Raw genomic sequence first — 14,523 nt, 5'->3', positions numbered from 1 at the left:
ATGTTTTGTGCTTTCTACGTCTCTTGAATATTGGGTAACATCTTTTTTATTTTTTGCATGTATAAAAATTGATCTTCTGACTTGCACCTCAGATTCTTGGTTGGATGCATTCAGTTTATTGAGAAACATTAAAGGGCCGGTTTATATTTTAATTCAGGAGTACACTTAGTCGGAATTTTTTAATATCTGTGAAATAAAGAGAACAATTCATTCATTTCTTCTTCCTAGTTCAATAGGTTGGCGAAGTGATTACTCTTCGAATATCCATGGGCTGAGCCAGTTTTGGATTTTTTGCTGTTTTCCTTGGGAGTTCCCATTTGTGGTCATGGGTTGTTTTATTATCATCTTCATCTCATAATTTCTTCACTTTGAAAAGAGGATGTATATTTTCAGCAGCATTGGTTTTTATCTGAGATATGGTGAGTACATGAGGAACTTTTCCTGATATTGGGTCTAGTACATTTTGAATTCCTTTCTGTGAAATAAGATCCATAAGCATCTGCACATTCTCAGGGTCAGAACCTTGCCAGGATTTATCAGCTGCACTTGTTTTCTTCACTTTTTCCTTACATTTGGAGTTTTTCTTTTTCTCTCCATGTTCAAGATATTTCTTATAAAAGGGAGACATGGGTTCAGTATCATAAGTATTCTTCAAAAAGTGCTATATATTCTTTTCATTAGCTTGTCTAACAGGTTCAGAATGTGTAGAAAAGGCCATATCCTAAAAATTTTAATGATCATCAGATAAGTCTTAAAAAAGGACATGACATGTTAGGAAATATGATAAGCTAACCCAAAGGTTTATGCATAAAAATTTGTTTTGCTACTCAGATTGACAAAAGTACTGCTTTCTCAGAAGTACCAGCTTATATACTGTGTGAGTATAGAAAACGCTTTATTTGAAAAATAACAGATTGATTGAAAAGTAGAATAAGTGATTTTTTTTTTTTAAACTCATAATTTGAAAACAAGTGAGATTGACAAAAAATACTACTATCTTAGAAGTACCAGCTCAAATATCATGTGAATATAGGAAGCTTTTTATTTAACTGAACAACAACAGAACAATTGTAAAGTAGAATGAGTTTTTTTTTTTTTTTTTTTTTTTTTTTTTTTTTTTTTTTTTTAACCTCTTATTTGAAAACAAGTGAGATAAGATAGAGTGCTGTGTAGAGAAACTGCAGTATGATATCCAAAAATTATTTAAAATGCAATGATAGCTTAGATAAAAACTTGAGCACAGAATTTTGCATTAATAATCATATCATCACTGCCATCCTGTTGGCATAATCGTAAGGAGATAGGCTACCATAGCCTTGACCCTGGATTTGAATCCCAGATAAGACATGGATATTTGTATGTGTATTTAAACATAGCATGGGGCACTTAAAATATTCTTGAGCAGGAAAAAAACCCATCAGATTCATCTGCTGGGGAGCTCTCTATTAACACTGGTACAGAATTGATTAATGCTGAGGCTCAAAACTGACATGCTGAAAATCTGAGTTCATTATCCCACCCTGCTGTTGATGTAGAAGTTAAATTTTCCTATGTAATAATGTAAGAATAAAGATACAAAGATAATAGTTCATACTAGACCATCTAATTAATTTACTAAATGTAAACTGGAGTATTAAATATGTTTTACTTCTTCTAATACAAATTCTAACTAACTGTATAAGTAACATAGTGCCATTCAATACAATTTGAAATATATGTGCAATGCAGCGCATTTCTACCATTTGTCTTTTCTTATTGTTCTGATAACTCGTACTTGTTAGACATGAGTTTTAAATGAAACAAACTATAAAGATTTCAAGGGCCTTCAGACATGGGCTCCACATTGTCAAGGGGCAAAAAGAAAAAAAAGATGAAAAATTTCATAAAATGAGATTAGTGCAACTATTTATATCCAAAGCAATAACCAGAGCAATGTGAAAGTGCCTCACCAGTGGCTGAGTAGGTTAAGATTGCTGACTGCATGGTATATTTTCATGTTTTTTTCCATTTGTAATGTGAATAAGGGTCAGTTTTTAACAGGAAGTTCTTCATAAAGGCATCCATCCTCTTAGCAGGCCAGAGTTGTATAGCTCTCTTGTGCCTTGCCATATTCTAATATCGTTACCTGTCAAGGAAAATAATAATGAAACATAAGAAACTAAGATATTAGGATTTTGAAGGTGTTAGTATGAACTGGATTGAAATTAAATTATTTCCAGTTACTTTCAGGATACTAAGAATTTAAATTTTTAACTTAGGTTGTTACTTCTCATTTTTGTAAACGTTTTCTGCTTCTTAAGAAAAAGAGTCCTGCATCTGATTGTTCTTAAAATCAATAGAGTTTTCTCCAAAATCTATTTTGAACTTATGCTGAATTTTAAACTTTACATCATGATGCTTTTCTCCTTGTTTCACTTTCTGTATAACAATTTCTAGTTTTTTCTTTATGAATGAGACATTCCAGATTTTCACTTTATGCAAAATATAATATTTGCCTTGAGATAGGAATGGAAGAGAATTTTCTGATAGATTTTGAGGGTCATATCAGTTATATGGAAGAAAAAGTTAAACCTGCATTGATAGATACTAAGAAGAATCATGCTCCAGATTCAGACAGAGTAGCCTTGAATTTCACTAATGAATTAAAGATTATAAATCCTGCTTTCTTCACCGATATCTTAAATACCTGTTTAAATAGAGGTTATTGCCATAGCTATTAGAAAGTAGCCAATTTGGTTTTATTTCTTAAAATTGCTAAAAGCTCAAAAAATGCTGTGGATGTTAGGCCAATTTGTCTCTTGTCAGTTGTGAGAAATTCTTGTTAAAGCGTCAAATTTATTTTAATTCTTAACTTAATCCACAATGAAAGCTGCATTTTATAAACAATTTTGCCAATAAATAAAGCAGATTTTAAGAGTTTATTATAATCTTACTAATTAAAATATAATTTAGAATAAGCTTTGAATGATTTTGCGGTCAAGGTCATTTTTGCATTTACTGCATTTAAAAATTTTAGAGTTTGTTTTTATAGCGGTAAAATGTTTTCATTAATGCATTTTATCTTATCTTCCACTTTCATCATTTTTCTCAGAATATTTGAATAAAAAGTACTGATTGAAGTGAATGAATTACAGTTCAAAATATTTAATGCTCTTTTTTTTATCTTCAGTATCCTCCCTCAATATCATTGTTTCACCTCGTATTTGTTTCAAGGTTTCATTAAATATTTTGTTATATTTGTCATTTATTTAAGTTTATTTATGCATTATTTTCATCTTTTATGTAATAATTGAAATACTCATTATTTATTATTTTATCTATGCATTTCTGTTAGCCTTTCCTGATTGACCTTCCATAGAACTACAGCACTTTTAATTAAAAAATTAAACTTAGAATGTCTGAATGCAAAACATAGTTTACAGAGCAAATGTGTAGTTAATGATGTGCAAACTATAACTTTTGCAACCAGAAAATTGGTTTGAGCCAGTAGAGTCAGTTTCTACATTTCATATATAGGTCTTCTTACCCTGGCATGATTGGCATGTTAATTGGAGCTGCCTTTGTCCTAGTTCGTTCTATGAGTCGGTATTGACTGAGCTTGAGCAAGGAAAATCCTTCACTCTAATGATACGGGTTTTCATTTTTTCTGGCTTTTCATATGATTGTTATGATTCATAAACCTATCACAATGCTGAATTCTCTTCTTTGTTTAATAAAACTCCTGCAAAACTTCACAGTTTGGTTTAGTGCATTGTTGTGAGAGAGTTGTCATCTTGTTCAACTATTTTCCATGTTCTCCTATTCTGCTGCAGGCATGCTAATGTCATTTGTTGATAACTCAAGTTTGCCATCTTGCATACCTGACATGACTGTGATATGAAGCATACACGTGATATTTAAGACAAGTTTTGTGGTTTCTTATTAAACACCTATTATTTCAGTAAAAACCTAGAATTTTCATAAAATTCTATTTTTTTTTATCCATTTCTGTAAGGTTTATTATAAGTATGCCAAATAAATATTTTCCATTACCATGCATATGCATCTTTTGTATATATATATATTTATTTGCATGCATAAATAAATAGAAGTAAGTGTTTCTCATTAATTAAATCTGAAGGATCATATGCTAAAGATTAGGTTGATTTATTAATGTGTTATTTATTTTTTTGAGTTAGGAATTGTAAAGCTGAAGCCTTTTATTCAATGCTAGTTAACTATGTGTATATATTTTTTTCATTAGGATGAACTTACTGCAATAAATGTCAAACAAGGATTCAACAGCTCACCTCAGATACCTGATGAAGTAAGTATACTCAAAAATAGTAGTCGTTATATTTTTTAAAATCATTCTGACTTTTTATAGACCATGCATAATAATAATAGAAAGTAGATAATTTCTAGCTGCATAATTTATGTATTTATAAGTTACACAATATGATTAAATATTTGGTACTATTCGATTTTGAGGGCCATAAAAAATCTCCAAACTGTTGTTGATGCCAGTGCTGCCAAAAATAATTCCGTCAACCCTAATGCAAGAAAGGAAGTATAATAGTAAATAACTATTTAAGATTGATGCTTTAATTTATATGAAAGGTTAATTTCATATAATACTTTTTTATTATTATAATTTATATAAAAAAGGCTAAACATGACTGAATGGAAGCATAAGAGTAAATAACTATTTCAAATCATTATTATAATTTATATAAACATTGCTAAACATAACTGAATGGATGCTTGCATCGCTATTTCGCTACTGACTTATCGCTAAAGCATAATTTCATCTCGTTGGTTGTTCAAGCGTAATTTTCTATAATGAATGATGCCTTTTCTTTGAAAAAAATCTCTGTAAAGTGCAGAGTCGCTCACTTATTTGTTCGCCGCTTTTTACAAGGGTAAAAACAATTGGATTTTTGTCAATTTTCTTTTACTTTTTAAGTGAAAATATGTTGATGTGTACATAGATAAAGTCAAGGATGTGCCCAGTGCCATTTTTGTGCATTTCAGGGAATTTTTTTTAAGTGAAAATAGGTCGATGTGAGCGTATCAAACAGTGGGGGATTCTGCACTTTACACAAAATTCTATTGCTGACTTTTCGTCATGGGCAATTCCCAAATTGTTAAATCCATAGGATATCAAAAAAGGATTTAAAAATTAAACTAGTATTTCAATGGCGTCTTAAGAAATATAGAACTATGTAAACTTACGCAATCTGAAATCAGCGCGTACGCTAGATTTGGAGCGCTGTTAAATGGGCGCGTTTGCTAGATTTGGCTCTTTTGCGCATACATTTTCGCTGCAATTTTTTTACGGTCCTCAAAACGGAATAGTACCAAATATTTTTATATGCTTTACTGAATATTCTTGCCAAAGGAAGTAATAGTTCTGTGTATAAACAACACTTAATAAAATTTATTCTTTTTTTTCCCTTCTTTTTAGTATGGTTCTGCTAGAAATTCTAATATTACAGCAACCAAGGTAAGTGCAGTTTAGTTTTTAATACAAAAATTATAGCTTATGTTATTAGATTAATATAAATATATAGTTTATATTAATATTCTTTAATTTTTATGGCTTATTTTTAGAAGTGAATAAAAAGTAATAGATGTAAGAAAATTTTTGATTTTTTTATTGAATGTACAATCTAATATAAAATTTATTTCCTTCTTTGATATAAAACTTATTATTTTAACTTGCATATTGAGAAGTGCATAATATCATTATTAAGGTATCATTGTATCAGCACTTACATATTTTTTTGGAAATTCAGTATAATTTAAGTGTTTTGATGAAATCATGACAATTTGAAAAGGACAAAATCTGAATTTGAGGATTTGAAAGTATAAAATCTTGTAAAACCAAAAGTTGATTTATTTTTCAGACCCTGTTTAGTTGCTAGGCATTGTCATTTGTTTCTTGAAAAGTTATATGAAATTTTTGTGTGTTATTTATCCATTTGTTTACATGTATGAGCTACATTTTTATTGTATAATTTAAATATGGCAGAAAAGGTATTGATTATCTGATTAAATATGTCTTTATGTTGTTTGTAAGAAAAACATATATTTAAATACATTTTTATTCACAAAATAGAAAAATTTACATGTCTCATGAGTAGGAATCAAATTCATGTCTTCCAAAAATTTAGCCACATGACCATCGAAAGCCATATGCAGTGCATAATCATTGTTGATTAACATTACAATGAATGGGAAAGAAATATTTTAATACTGTACAAAGTCCAAAACCTGGAATGATCTAATATCCAGGACCCTCAGACTACCAGCAGTCCCCCCCCTCCTCTGAAAGGGAGGAAGAAGTGGATTCTGAGAATAGGGGGATTCTTGAATGAAAGATCACAATATTGGCAAATGTGAAGTTAAAACAACTATGATCAGGGAAGACCCCCCACTCAAATAATGTAAACAGACTCCTTTTGACTTTTTTTTTTTTTTTTTTTTTTTAATAAATACAGAAAGAATATTTCTGCTAAAATTATAGTTCCATTATTTTTAGTGATCTTATTTTTAGAAAGAAAGCAGTTAGATATGTACTGTCCACATAAAATTCATGTGCTATGAAAAAAATTTTCAACATTCTTGCATTGCACATTAGTGCAAATCGTCAAGATTTATTTCTGCAAATATGAAATAAAAGCATGAAAGAAAATTGACAGCAAGATCACCCCCTTGACTCAAAGACTTTCCTTCCTGCAACCACAAATTCCCTCTTTCCATAGAAGAGCAAACTCTCATGTTATTTCTTCACCCTGTGGCACATAATTAACACTTCTTCTGAATGATTATAAGTGTTTTGGCAAAATGCCAGCTAAGGTTGTATTTGATGCAGTTAAACTATACATTGTAAAGTGTTAAGTGTGTTGACGATAAAATATTTAACAGAAATTTCTAAAAATATATTTTATAAATGATATTCATAGGCCGTTTAATGCTGTTTGAATTATGAATAACTGATTTGTTGTTTCGATGATCAGCTTTAAGGGCACTTTTCCATTATGTTAACTAAAGTACTCTTTTGGCATATGGCAGATGAAAATCTGTTGGCATCACCTTCCATGTTGTCTGTGTTTGTGATCTGTTCTTATAAATAGAAATTTTTGATAATTAAGAAACCTGTCAAAATTTATGACAGGCGTATAATGGAAATTTACTGCCATAAGTATATCTGGGAATTTATTTCATGAGAACTCTGATAAGCCTAAAGCATATGCAGAAAACAGATGTAAGTATAATAAATAACTAATATAATTAAGGCTTAAATACACAATTGGAGCAAAGTAAATTTTAGCCGTTTAACATGCCTTTATTTGCTAATTTCATACATTGCCAGTAATGTACATGTACACTTGTTAGGCCATATGATGTTAGCTGTGAATTTGAAGGTTATTGGGTTTTGCAATCTAAAAATAAAATTTTCCAGTTAATGGAGTTTTTGAAGAAATGTGAAGAAGTGGTAAGATGATATAACAGAAGTATTCCACTGGGATGACAGTGCGCCAATAATCAATCAACTAAGGGACAGCAAAATCTATAGTATGGTTTTAAATCCAGAAAATTTCACTACTGATCAGTGTTGCCAGAAACTTTTCAACTAAAGTAACAAAAGAAGACTCAAAAAGTTGCAAATGACATCGGAGGTCACGTGATTTTTGTGGTGTCATAGTTATGCATGCTCACACGACTTCTGACTTCATCACAAATTTACTGTCTATTCGGTTCTGTAAGTTCCAGACTATATTCGATTCTTAATTGTTTTAATTTTATATCTTAGCTTAACGAAAATTTTAAAACTGTATTGTTCATTTTCAGCTGTTTAAAGATCCATTTCTTTTTTAATTAATACTCGTTTAATTTAGGTTCTATTTTTAAATTAATTTGTGCATATCCATTCTTAAGAATGTGATATGCATAAATTAATCTAAACGTGAGGAATCTCTCGTGAATCTAAATGTGAATATAAAATCTAAACGTGAGGAAAAAATCTCAACGTGAGGAATCTCTCACATTTAGATTTTTAGCGCTTTTGTACTAAATTTGAGTTGACAGTTGATTTGTTTAATTCATTGTTGTTTTGCTTAATTGTGAACATTTTAATTGAGGAATGTTTTTGAGTGAGTTTTCCATTCTGCCTAATGGGCTTATTTAAGATTCTGATTACTTAAGAAAGCCTTAGGTCTTAGCAATATTATAATCAAGAGAATGAATTTCATTTCTTTCTCTGTTTGGGTATCCAATATATGGAGCCCAAGCTGTAAGTTCTTTTGGTCGATTTGTTATCACCATAGAACTGGGGGTTAAAAACAAAATGCACGGGAGACTAAAGGGAGGAAGTTGAGAGGTTGCGAAGCTGTTTTCTTTTCCTTTCTTTCCCACTTTTCCCTGCTTCCTTCTCATTAACCCCACGTCAGGCTGTGCAGCCTTGAAAAGGGAAGCCTACACGTAAACAGGATTATCAGATTTTGACTACTATCTAAGCCTAAATAAACTGTTCTTTTTTAATATAAATTATTTTTGTTACATTATTTTAACATGTAAGCATTTTGTAGTATATTAAAAAAACTTTAACATTGCTAAAAGTAGCATAAGAAAATGATGGAGGTCTCGAAAATTTTTCAAAATCGCAAATTTTAGTAGCACAAGTTTGTGAAAAGTCGCAAATTTGTGAAAAGTGCACGATCTGGCAACGATGCTACTGATAGTGAAGAAAGTGATAGAGAGGTTATTGAGGATGAAAAACTTAGACTGACACTTTAGTGGGAATTCATAGTACTGTAATTACAGCACTTTGTAACTGAGAAATTATATCTGTCTATAAAATTAAAGAGCGCAAAAAATTAGCACAAAAAATGAAGCAACTTAAACAATTTACATTGAAAGAAATGTTCATCATAACAAATAGATGTTCATTTTTTGGGGTAGGGGTAAATTTTGATTCCCTTAAGGTCGTAAATGCTTCATTATTTCATAAACAATTTTGGATTTTTAATTTTATAATTTACTAGATTTAAATTGATGATCTAGAATCTGAAAAATTCTCACATCTGGAAGTCCAATGATTCTGGATTTCAGACTTTATATTGTAGATTTCTGTGAAAACTATATCTAACTCCTTGTTATCTTTTTATGGATCATTTGTTCATCATCTCCCTAAAAGTTCTCAGGAGAAGTATTTGAATTTAAAAAAAAAAATCTAATGACTAATGAATGAATAAGTAATAAACTGATGAAATTTTAAAGCCAAAAGTTTCATTTGCTAAGATTGAAGTGAAAAGCTAAGGCTAATTCAGAGCTGTGAAAACTAATCCCTGATACTGTAAAATAAGAAGGTTCTGTTGATAAAAAGGTAATATTGAATATTAATGTTAAAAAAATGCCTGATGTTTCAAGGGCTTGAAACTGACATACCTTTCTTAGAAAATAATCACTTCAGGAAGGGGGGAAAAATTAAATTTAGAAGTCTTTAATAATAAAAAATATGCTAAATTCTGTTCATTCCTATTTTGAATAAGTAAATTTCTTCTATTTTTCAAATGCATATTTATTTTTCCTTAATCTTCAGTTGAGAATAAACTTTCATGAATACTTTAGATTTATTTCTACACTACTTTGTAGAGTGAATTTTCAGCTAATATGTTAGAGTATGTTACATTAAGAGTGTTTTCCTCTTTTTTAGTTTGGCTCGTACTTTAGTGCAGTATTAGGTCTAAAACAAGAACTTAACAGATTTCAAGATAGTGGAAGGAAAAGGCAGCAAATAAATCCTAAAGATAACTTCTGGCCTGTAAGAATTTATATATATTTGAATGAATATCTTTACAATTGTAGTACTTTAAAAAAAAATATTTTAACATATTTTTGATATACATTAAAAAGATGTATATTTTTATACTTTGACATATACTTTTGAATATTTATCATGAATGCTAATTAATTAAAGAATTAACCAACCAACAAGTAATTTTTTAATGCTATTAATGTATTATTTTGTATGCTTTCTTTGTTTGAGCCATACTCAAATGTTCAGTTACTTTTATAGCATTTCTGCAAATATTTGTATGCTTCTACTTTATTTATTTTATAATGAATACAAAGTAAATTTTTATCCTTCATGCAAAATATAAAACATAAGATAATTATGCATGCAAAAATACAACAAACTAAAAAGTTCATAAAAATCTTAATTGTGAAAGCATTGCAACATAAAATAAAAGGAAATAAGTATTTTTCTTGCGCATAATTAAGCCTCCATTAATGGACAGTTCCTGAATCCTTGAAGGGCCCACCAGCGACCGAGCGGTAAAGTCGCTGGACACTGGTAGTTCGGTCCGAGGTTCGAATCCCGCGAACGGGCTGGCTGCATGGGCGTTTTTGTGGTTTTCCCCATGTGTAACGTGTATACGAGCCAGTTTCCCTTAGAAAGTCCTCCACGAAGGCATCCCTTCCCTTAGGCAGATAGCCCTCGAGGCTTTGCCATAATCACACACACACACACACACACCTGAATCCTTGAACACTTCAAATACGACTCCAGTGTACCTCCTAGTGAAAGATATTTTCAATAATAATTGAGAAAATGTTCTGACCTAACAGTTTTTTTTAACCTCTTTACTCTTAGTACCAAAAAAAAGAAGTTTCCTCATGGGCTTGTGACCTTAGAATGTTGAACATCACTGTATGCTTGAGTCCATTTTGCAGTGCAGCCTAACATCAAAAATAATTCTTATCAATTGTACTTTTTATTGAAATATTGAGATATTGGGTAAGTCCATAAGTTCGTGCGCATTAAGAGAATGCATGGAATTCACTATGACACATTTAGTAAAACAATACAATTTTGAACCTGTTGAAACTTGTCATCGTTTGAGTAACATATTATTCAGTTCATCACCAACTTTCGTAAATATCGAACCCACTTTAGTACCCATAGACGATGAATATAGATAATCAGTACAAACATACTGTGTTACATTTGTCATTTTCATGGGGGGAATCTGCCAGGTTTGCAGCGATTAAATTAATATTGTACATGGTGAAGACACTATTAGTGTAAGGACTGCCCAGAAATGGCTTAAAAAATTTTAAGTTGAAAAAGGCAGCATTGATGATGAACCCTGTTGAGGACGTTTTGAACTGTTAGAACCAAATCAAATGATTCATTCAGAAGTTTATAGTGAACAACTTTGCCGTCTAAACTCAAAATTGATCAAAAAACGCCCACGATGGGTGAATATCAAGAAAGTGTTGTTTCATCATGATAACTCTAGACCGCATACGGCTCAAACAACGCTGCAAAAAATAAGTGAATTTAATTGGGAGCTTTTGCCACATCCTGCTTACTCCCCAGATATTGCCTGAAGTGATTTTCACTTATTTCGTGCCTTACAATTTTTTTTACTGGGAAAAAAATTAAATTCTAAACAGGATGTACACAATGAACTTTCAAGTTTTTTTGCATCAAAACCAGAGTCTTTCTACAGCAATGACATAAAAAAGCTGCCTGTAAGATGGCAAATATTGTAGATAAGAGGAAAATGTATAATGGATTAAAATGTTAAATTGTACTTTTTTATATTATTTAAAAAAATTACTAAAAAATGTGCACAAATTTATGGACTGACCCAATAGTTGCAGTTTAATTGAAATGTTATTTTTTATGCTTTAAATAGAAAATTATCCTATTTACTCTCAAAATAAACATTTTGTATTTTTTGAAGAACTTACTTCTGCATTTTTGTTATATTTAATTATTAAAGCATCTTAAACTTGGCTATTTTTTGTGGTTTAAACTGTTAATTTTCTTTTACTCTTCTTGTAACTTAGCCTTTAGTATATTTAAATCAGGCAATTTATGAGATACTACAACGAATCTGAAACTTTCAAATTCTTTGTGTAGCAATATATATATATATATATGTATTCCTCATTTATTTCAGATCCTGTTTCTGAAGTTTATCTATAATTCGAAAGAAATTAGTAAAATAACCCAGCACTGTTTCATTCGCTTTCATCTTTTTAGAAATCACTGCTTCACAAGTGCATATGTTAGTTAGTTATATGGGGGTCCATGACACTTAGCCGAGGGGACACTTAACTGACAAGACATATAGCCGACAAGGACACTTAGCCGACAGGACGTTTAACCGACACAAGCACTTAGCCAACAGGACATTGAGCCGACACAGGCACTTAACCGACATGGACAGTTAGCCGATAGGACATATAGCTGACATGGACAGTTAGCCAACAGGACATTTAGCCGACACAGACAGTTAGCCGACAGCACATTTAACCGACACTTAAGAGTTAGCCATAAGGACATTTAGCTACGGGGCAGTTAACTGTCAAGACATTTAGTCAACACCAAGCCGACAGTGAATTTTAGCTGACACGTAACCCAATAATTATTTAAATTTACAATCAATTACAAAATTTCTCGACTTCTCTCCATAAGTTCAATATTTAAGTTATTTTTTCCACTTATCAGTAAAATTCAGTTTTCGATTCTTGAAGATTTCGTATGTGCTAAATTATTGTGTTAATTTAGCATTGTTTGATATGTATCGTGCTGTTTGGTGTATATTAGCCAAATTGAAAAAGCGCTAACATTTCTCGTCAGAGAATATGAATTAAATTTCAAAAGGAAAAAAGAATTTTTTTAGCTAAGTACGACGATCACTTTATTACATTTTAATATGGGATCTTCAAAAATTATCCTTAATGCTTCTTCATTTAATCAACTGGGTTCTTTTGAACAATTTCACATTATTTATAATTTCCCTTGTTTACTTAATAAAAATAATTTTCAAATCTTGCTCTTCCAAATGTTTTCAAATTTCTAATATCATTACATTACATTACTATTTTGCTCATCACATTATGTTGCATTCCTTCCCTTAAAAAATTGTTTGGCTTCTCCCACTAATGAAATTTCCTTTCCCTGTCATGAAAAATGTGAATAATGCAATAAAAATTATTGTTGTTCTTGAATTATATTTTATATAGAAACATATGGCAATGAGGGTTAGTTTAGCAAATATATTTTATTTTGTTATTAAAAACAATTAAAGTGAATTTTTAAGACCAGCAAAGGTATAAATTTTTTGTGACCTCTATAATTTGCAGATCATGCCACCATCCTTGAGATAAAAATTCTGCAACATTTTATTGACCACGCTTCTCGCTTAAAATACTTATGTTAATGTTTGTAGCCCTGAACTAGTGCATAATGTTGAATTTAGAAGTAAAAGATTCTTTAAGGTTTTGTTTTATTCATAACTGAAGCTGCAGAATGAGGCGACCACAAACCAGTAGGGTGGAGCAAAGCGTCAGATCGTGAAAAGTCACCGTAATGTGGTGCCATCTATCGGCACTAGATTTAACTAGATCCGTCATGTAAATAGATAATATTATGTACTATGTTTTGAAAGTTGCGATGTGTAATTTTCAGCACAAATCTCGCCAAGCAGACTTTATTGGTGACAACATACTCATAAAAAATGTTAGCAAATGTTAGTTCTAAGAATTTTTTATTTTGAAGGCATAAACATTTTAATATCATTTAAAATTTTCTAAAAGGCCAATAAATAAAGACAATAAATTTTTAAAAAGGCATTAATTTAAGAATTTACTATGCTTTCGTGATTCAACATCCTGATTCACCGGTTCATATCACGTGACCCCAAGTGATCTCATCTCATGCAAACTACGTTACAAAAATATAATTCTCTCTAATTATCTGCATTTATTTCAAGTTAACTCTTAATTTGGAATACAAGTTTAAAGGCAAAAATTACTTCAATTCATACGAACAGCTTATTCAGAAATTATGTAAAATCACAGTGCTTTACTTTGCTAGTGCATTCTCAATTAGAATTGATGAATTTATCCCTTGACTTTGCCTTTTCTATATTTCCGCCTTCGGGTGAGCGGTGTGATTGCATTCTAATTGACTTAATTACCGCAAATGGCCTTAGGGCATAAAATTGTACTGTCTGATAAAAATTCTATGTAATCGTATGCCAGTATTGAAAAAAACAATCAATCTGATAAGAAATGGCTGCGACTTGTTTTGAAAATAAGGCGTAAAAGGTTACCAGTTTGGCATCAGTTGTACCATTATTGACAAAATTCCGTTTGGCATCAGTTGTACCATTATTGGCAACTTTATTGGTTGCGTCGGCAAAATGAAAAAGTACCATAATATGTTATATTGATGTTTTTCTTATAGAATATAACTTTTCTCTATATGTGTTAAAAATGTATAAATTTTCATTTCATTTTTCATTCATTTTATTTTTTTCTCTTTCTTTCCTTCTCTTTCTCATTTTCGGTTTCGCTACATGGTAATTGGAAAATTTTTGGTGCCCATTTTCCTGAATGTATTAATAAAATTCTAGCCTAAAAAGGCAATTTTCATTGGAAGAGACTGTTTATGTATTAAGTAAAATGGTCACTCTATTTCTGTTAGACTCAGCAGCTGCCAAGCGGTAAAGTCAC

The 14,523-nt window shown here is 30.7% G+C and overlaps 1 protein-coding gene across 5 annotated transcripts in view; it reads left to right on the top strand.

Annotated features, from left to right (window-relative positions):
• kto (mediator complex subunit kohtalo) overlaps positions 1-14,523 on the top strand; it is a 230,910-nt gene that overhangs the window by 41,754 nt on the left and 174,633 nt on the right. For all 5 annotated transcript variants that reach the window (XM_085819429.1, XM_085819431.1, XM_085819430.1 and 2 more), the window contains exons 2-4: positions 4,244-4,306; positions 5,447-5,485; positions 9,701-9,808. In XM_085819429.1, coding sequence (XP_085675555.1) covers positions 4,244-4,306; positions 5,447-5,485; positions 9,701-9,808 — 210 coding nt within the window. The remainder of the gene's footprint in view (positions 1-4,243; positions 4,307-5,446; positions 5,486-9,700; positions 9,809-14,523) is intronic.

This window comes from Stegodyphus dumicola, chromosome 6 (genome assembly GCF_044657685.1).
Source record: "Stegodyphus dumicola isolate Sdum_Otavi_A_Nest chromosome 6, ASM4465768v1".
Lineage (NCBI taxonomy): Eukaryota > Metazoa > Arthropoda > Arachnida > Araneae > Eresidae > Stegodyphus > Stegodyphus dumicola.
Note: the sequence above shows the minus strand (reverse complement) of the source record. Positions and strands in the feature narration are given on the sequence as shown.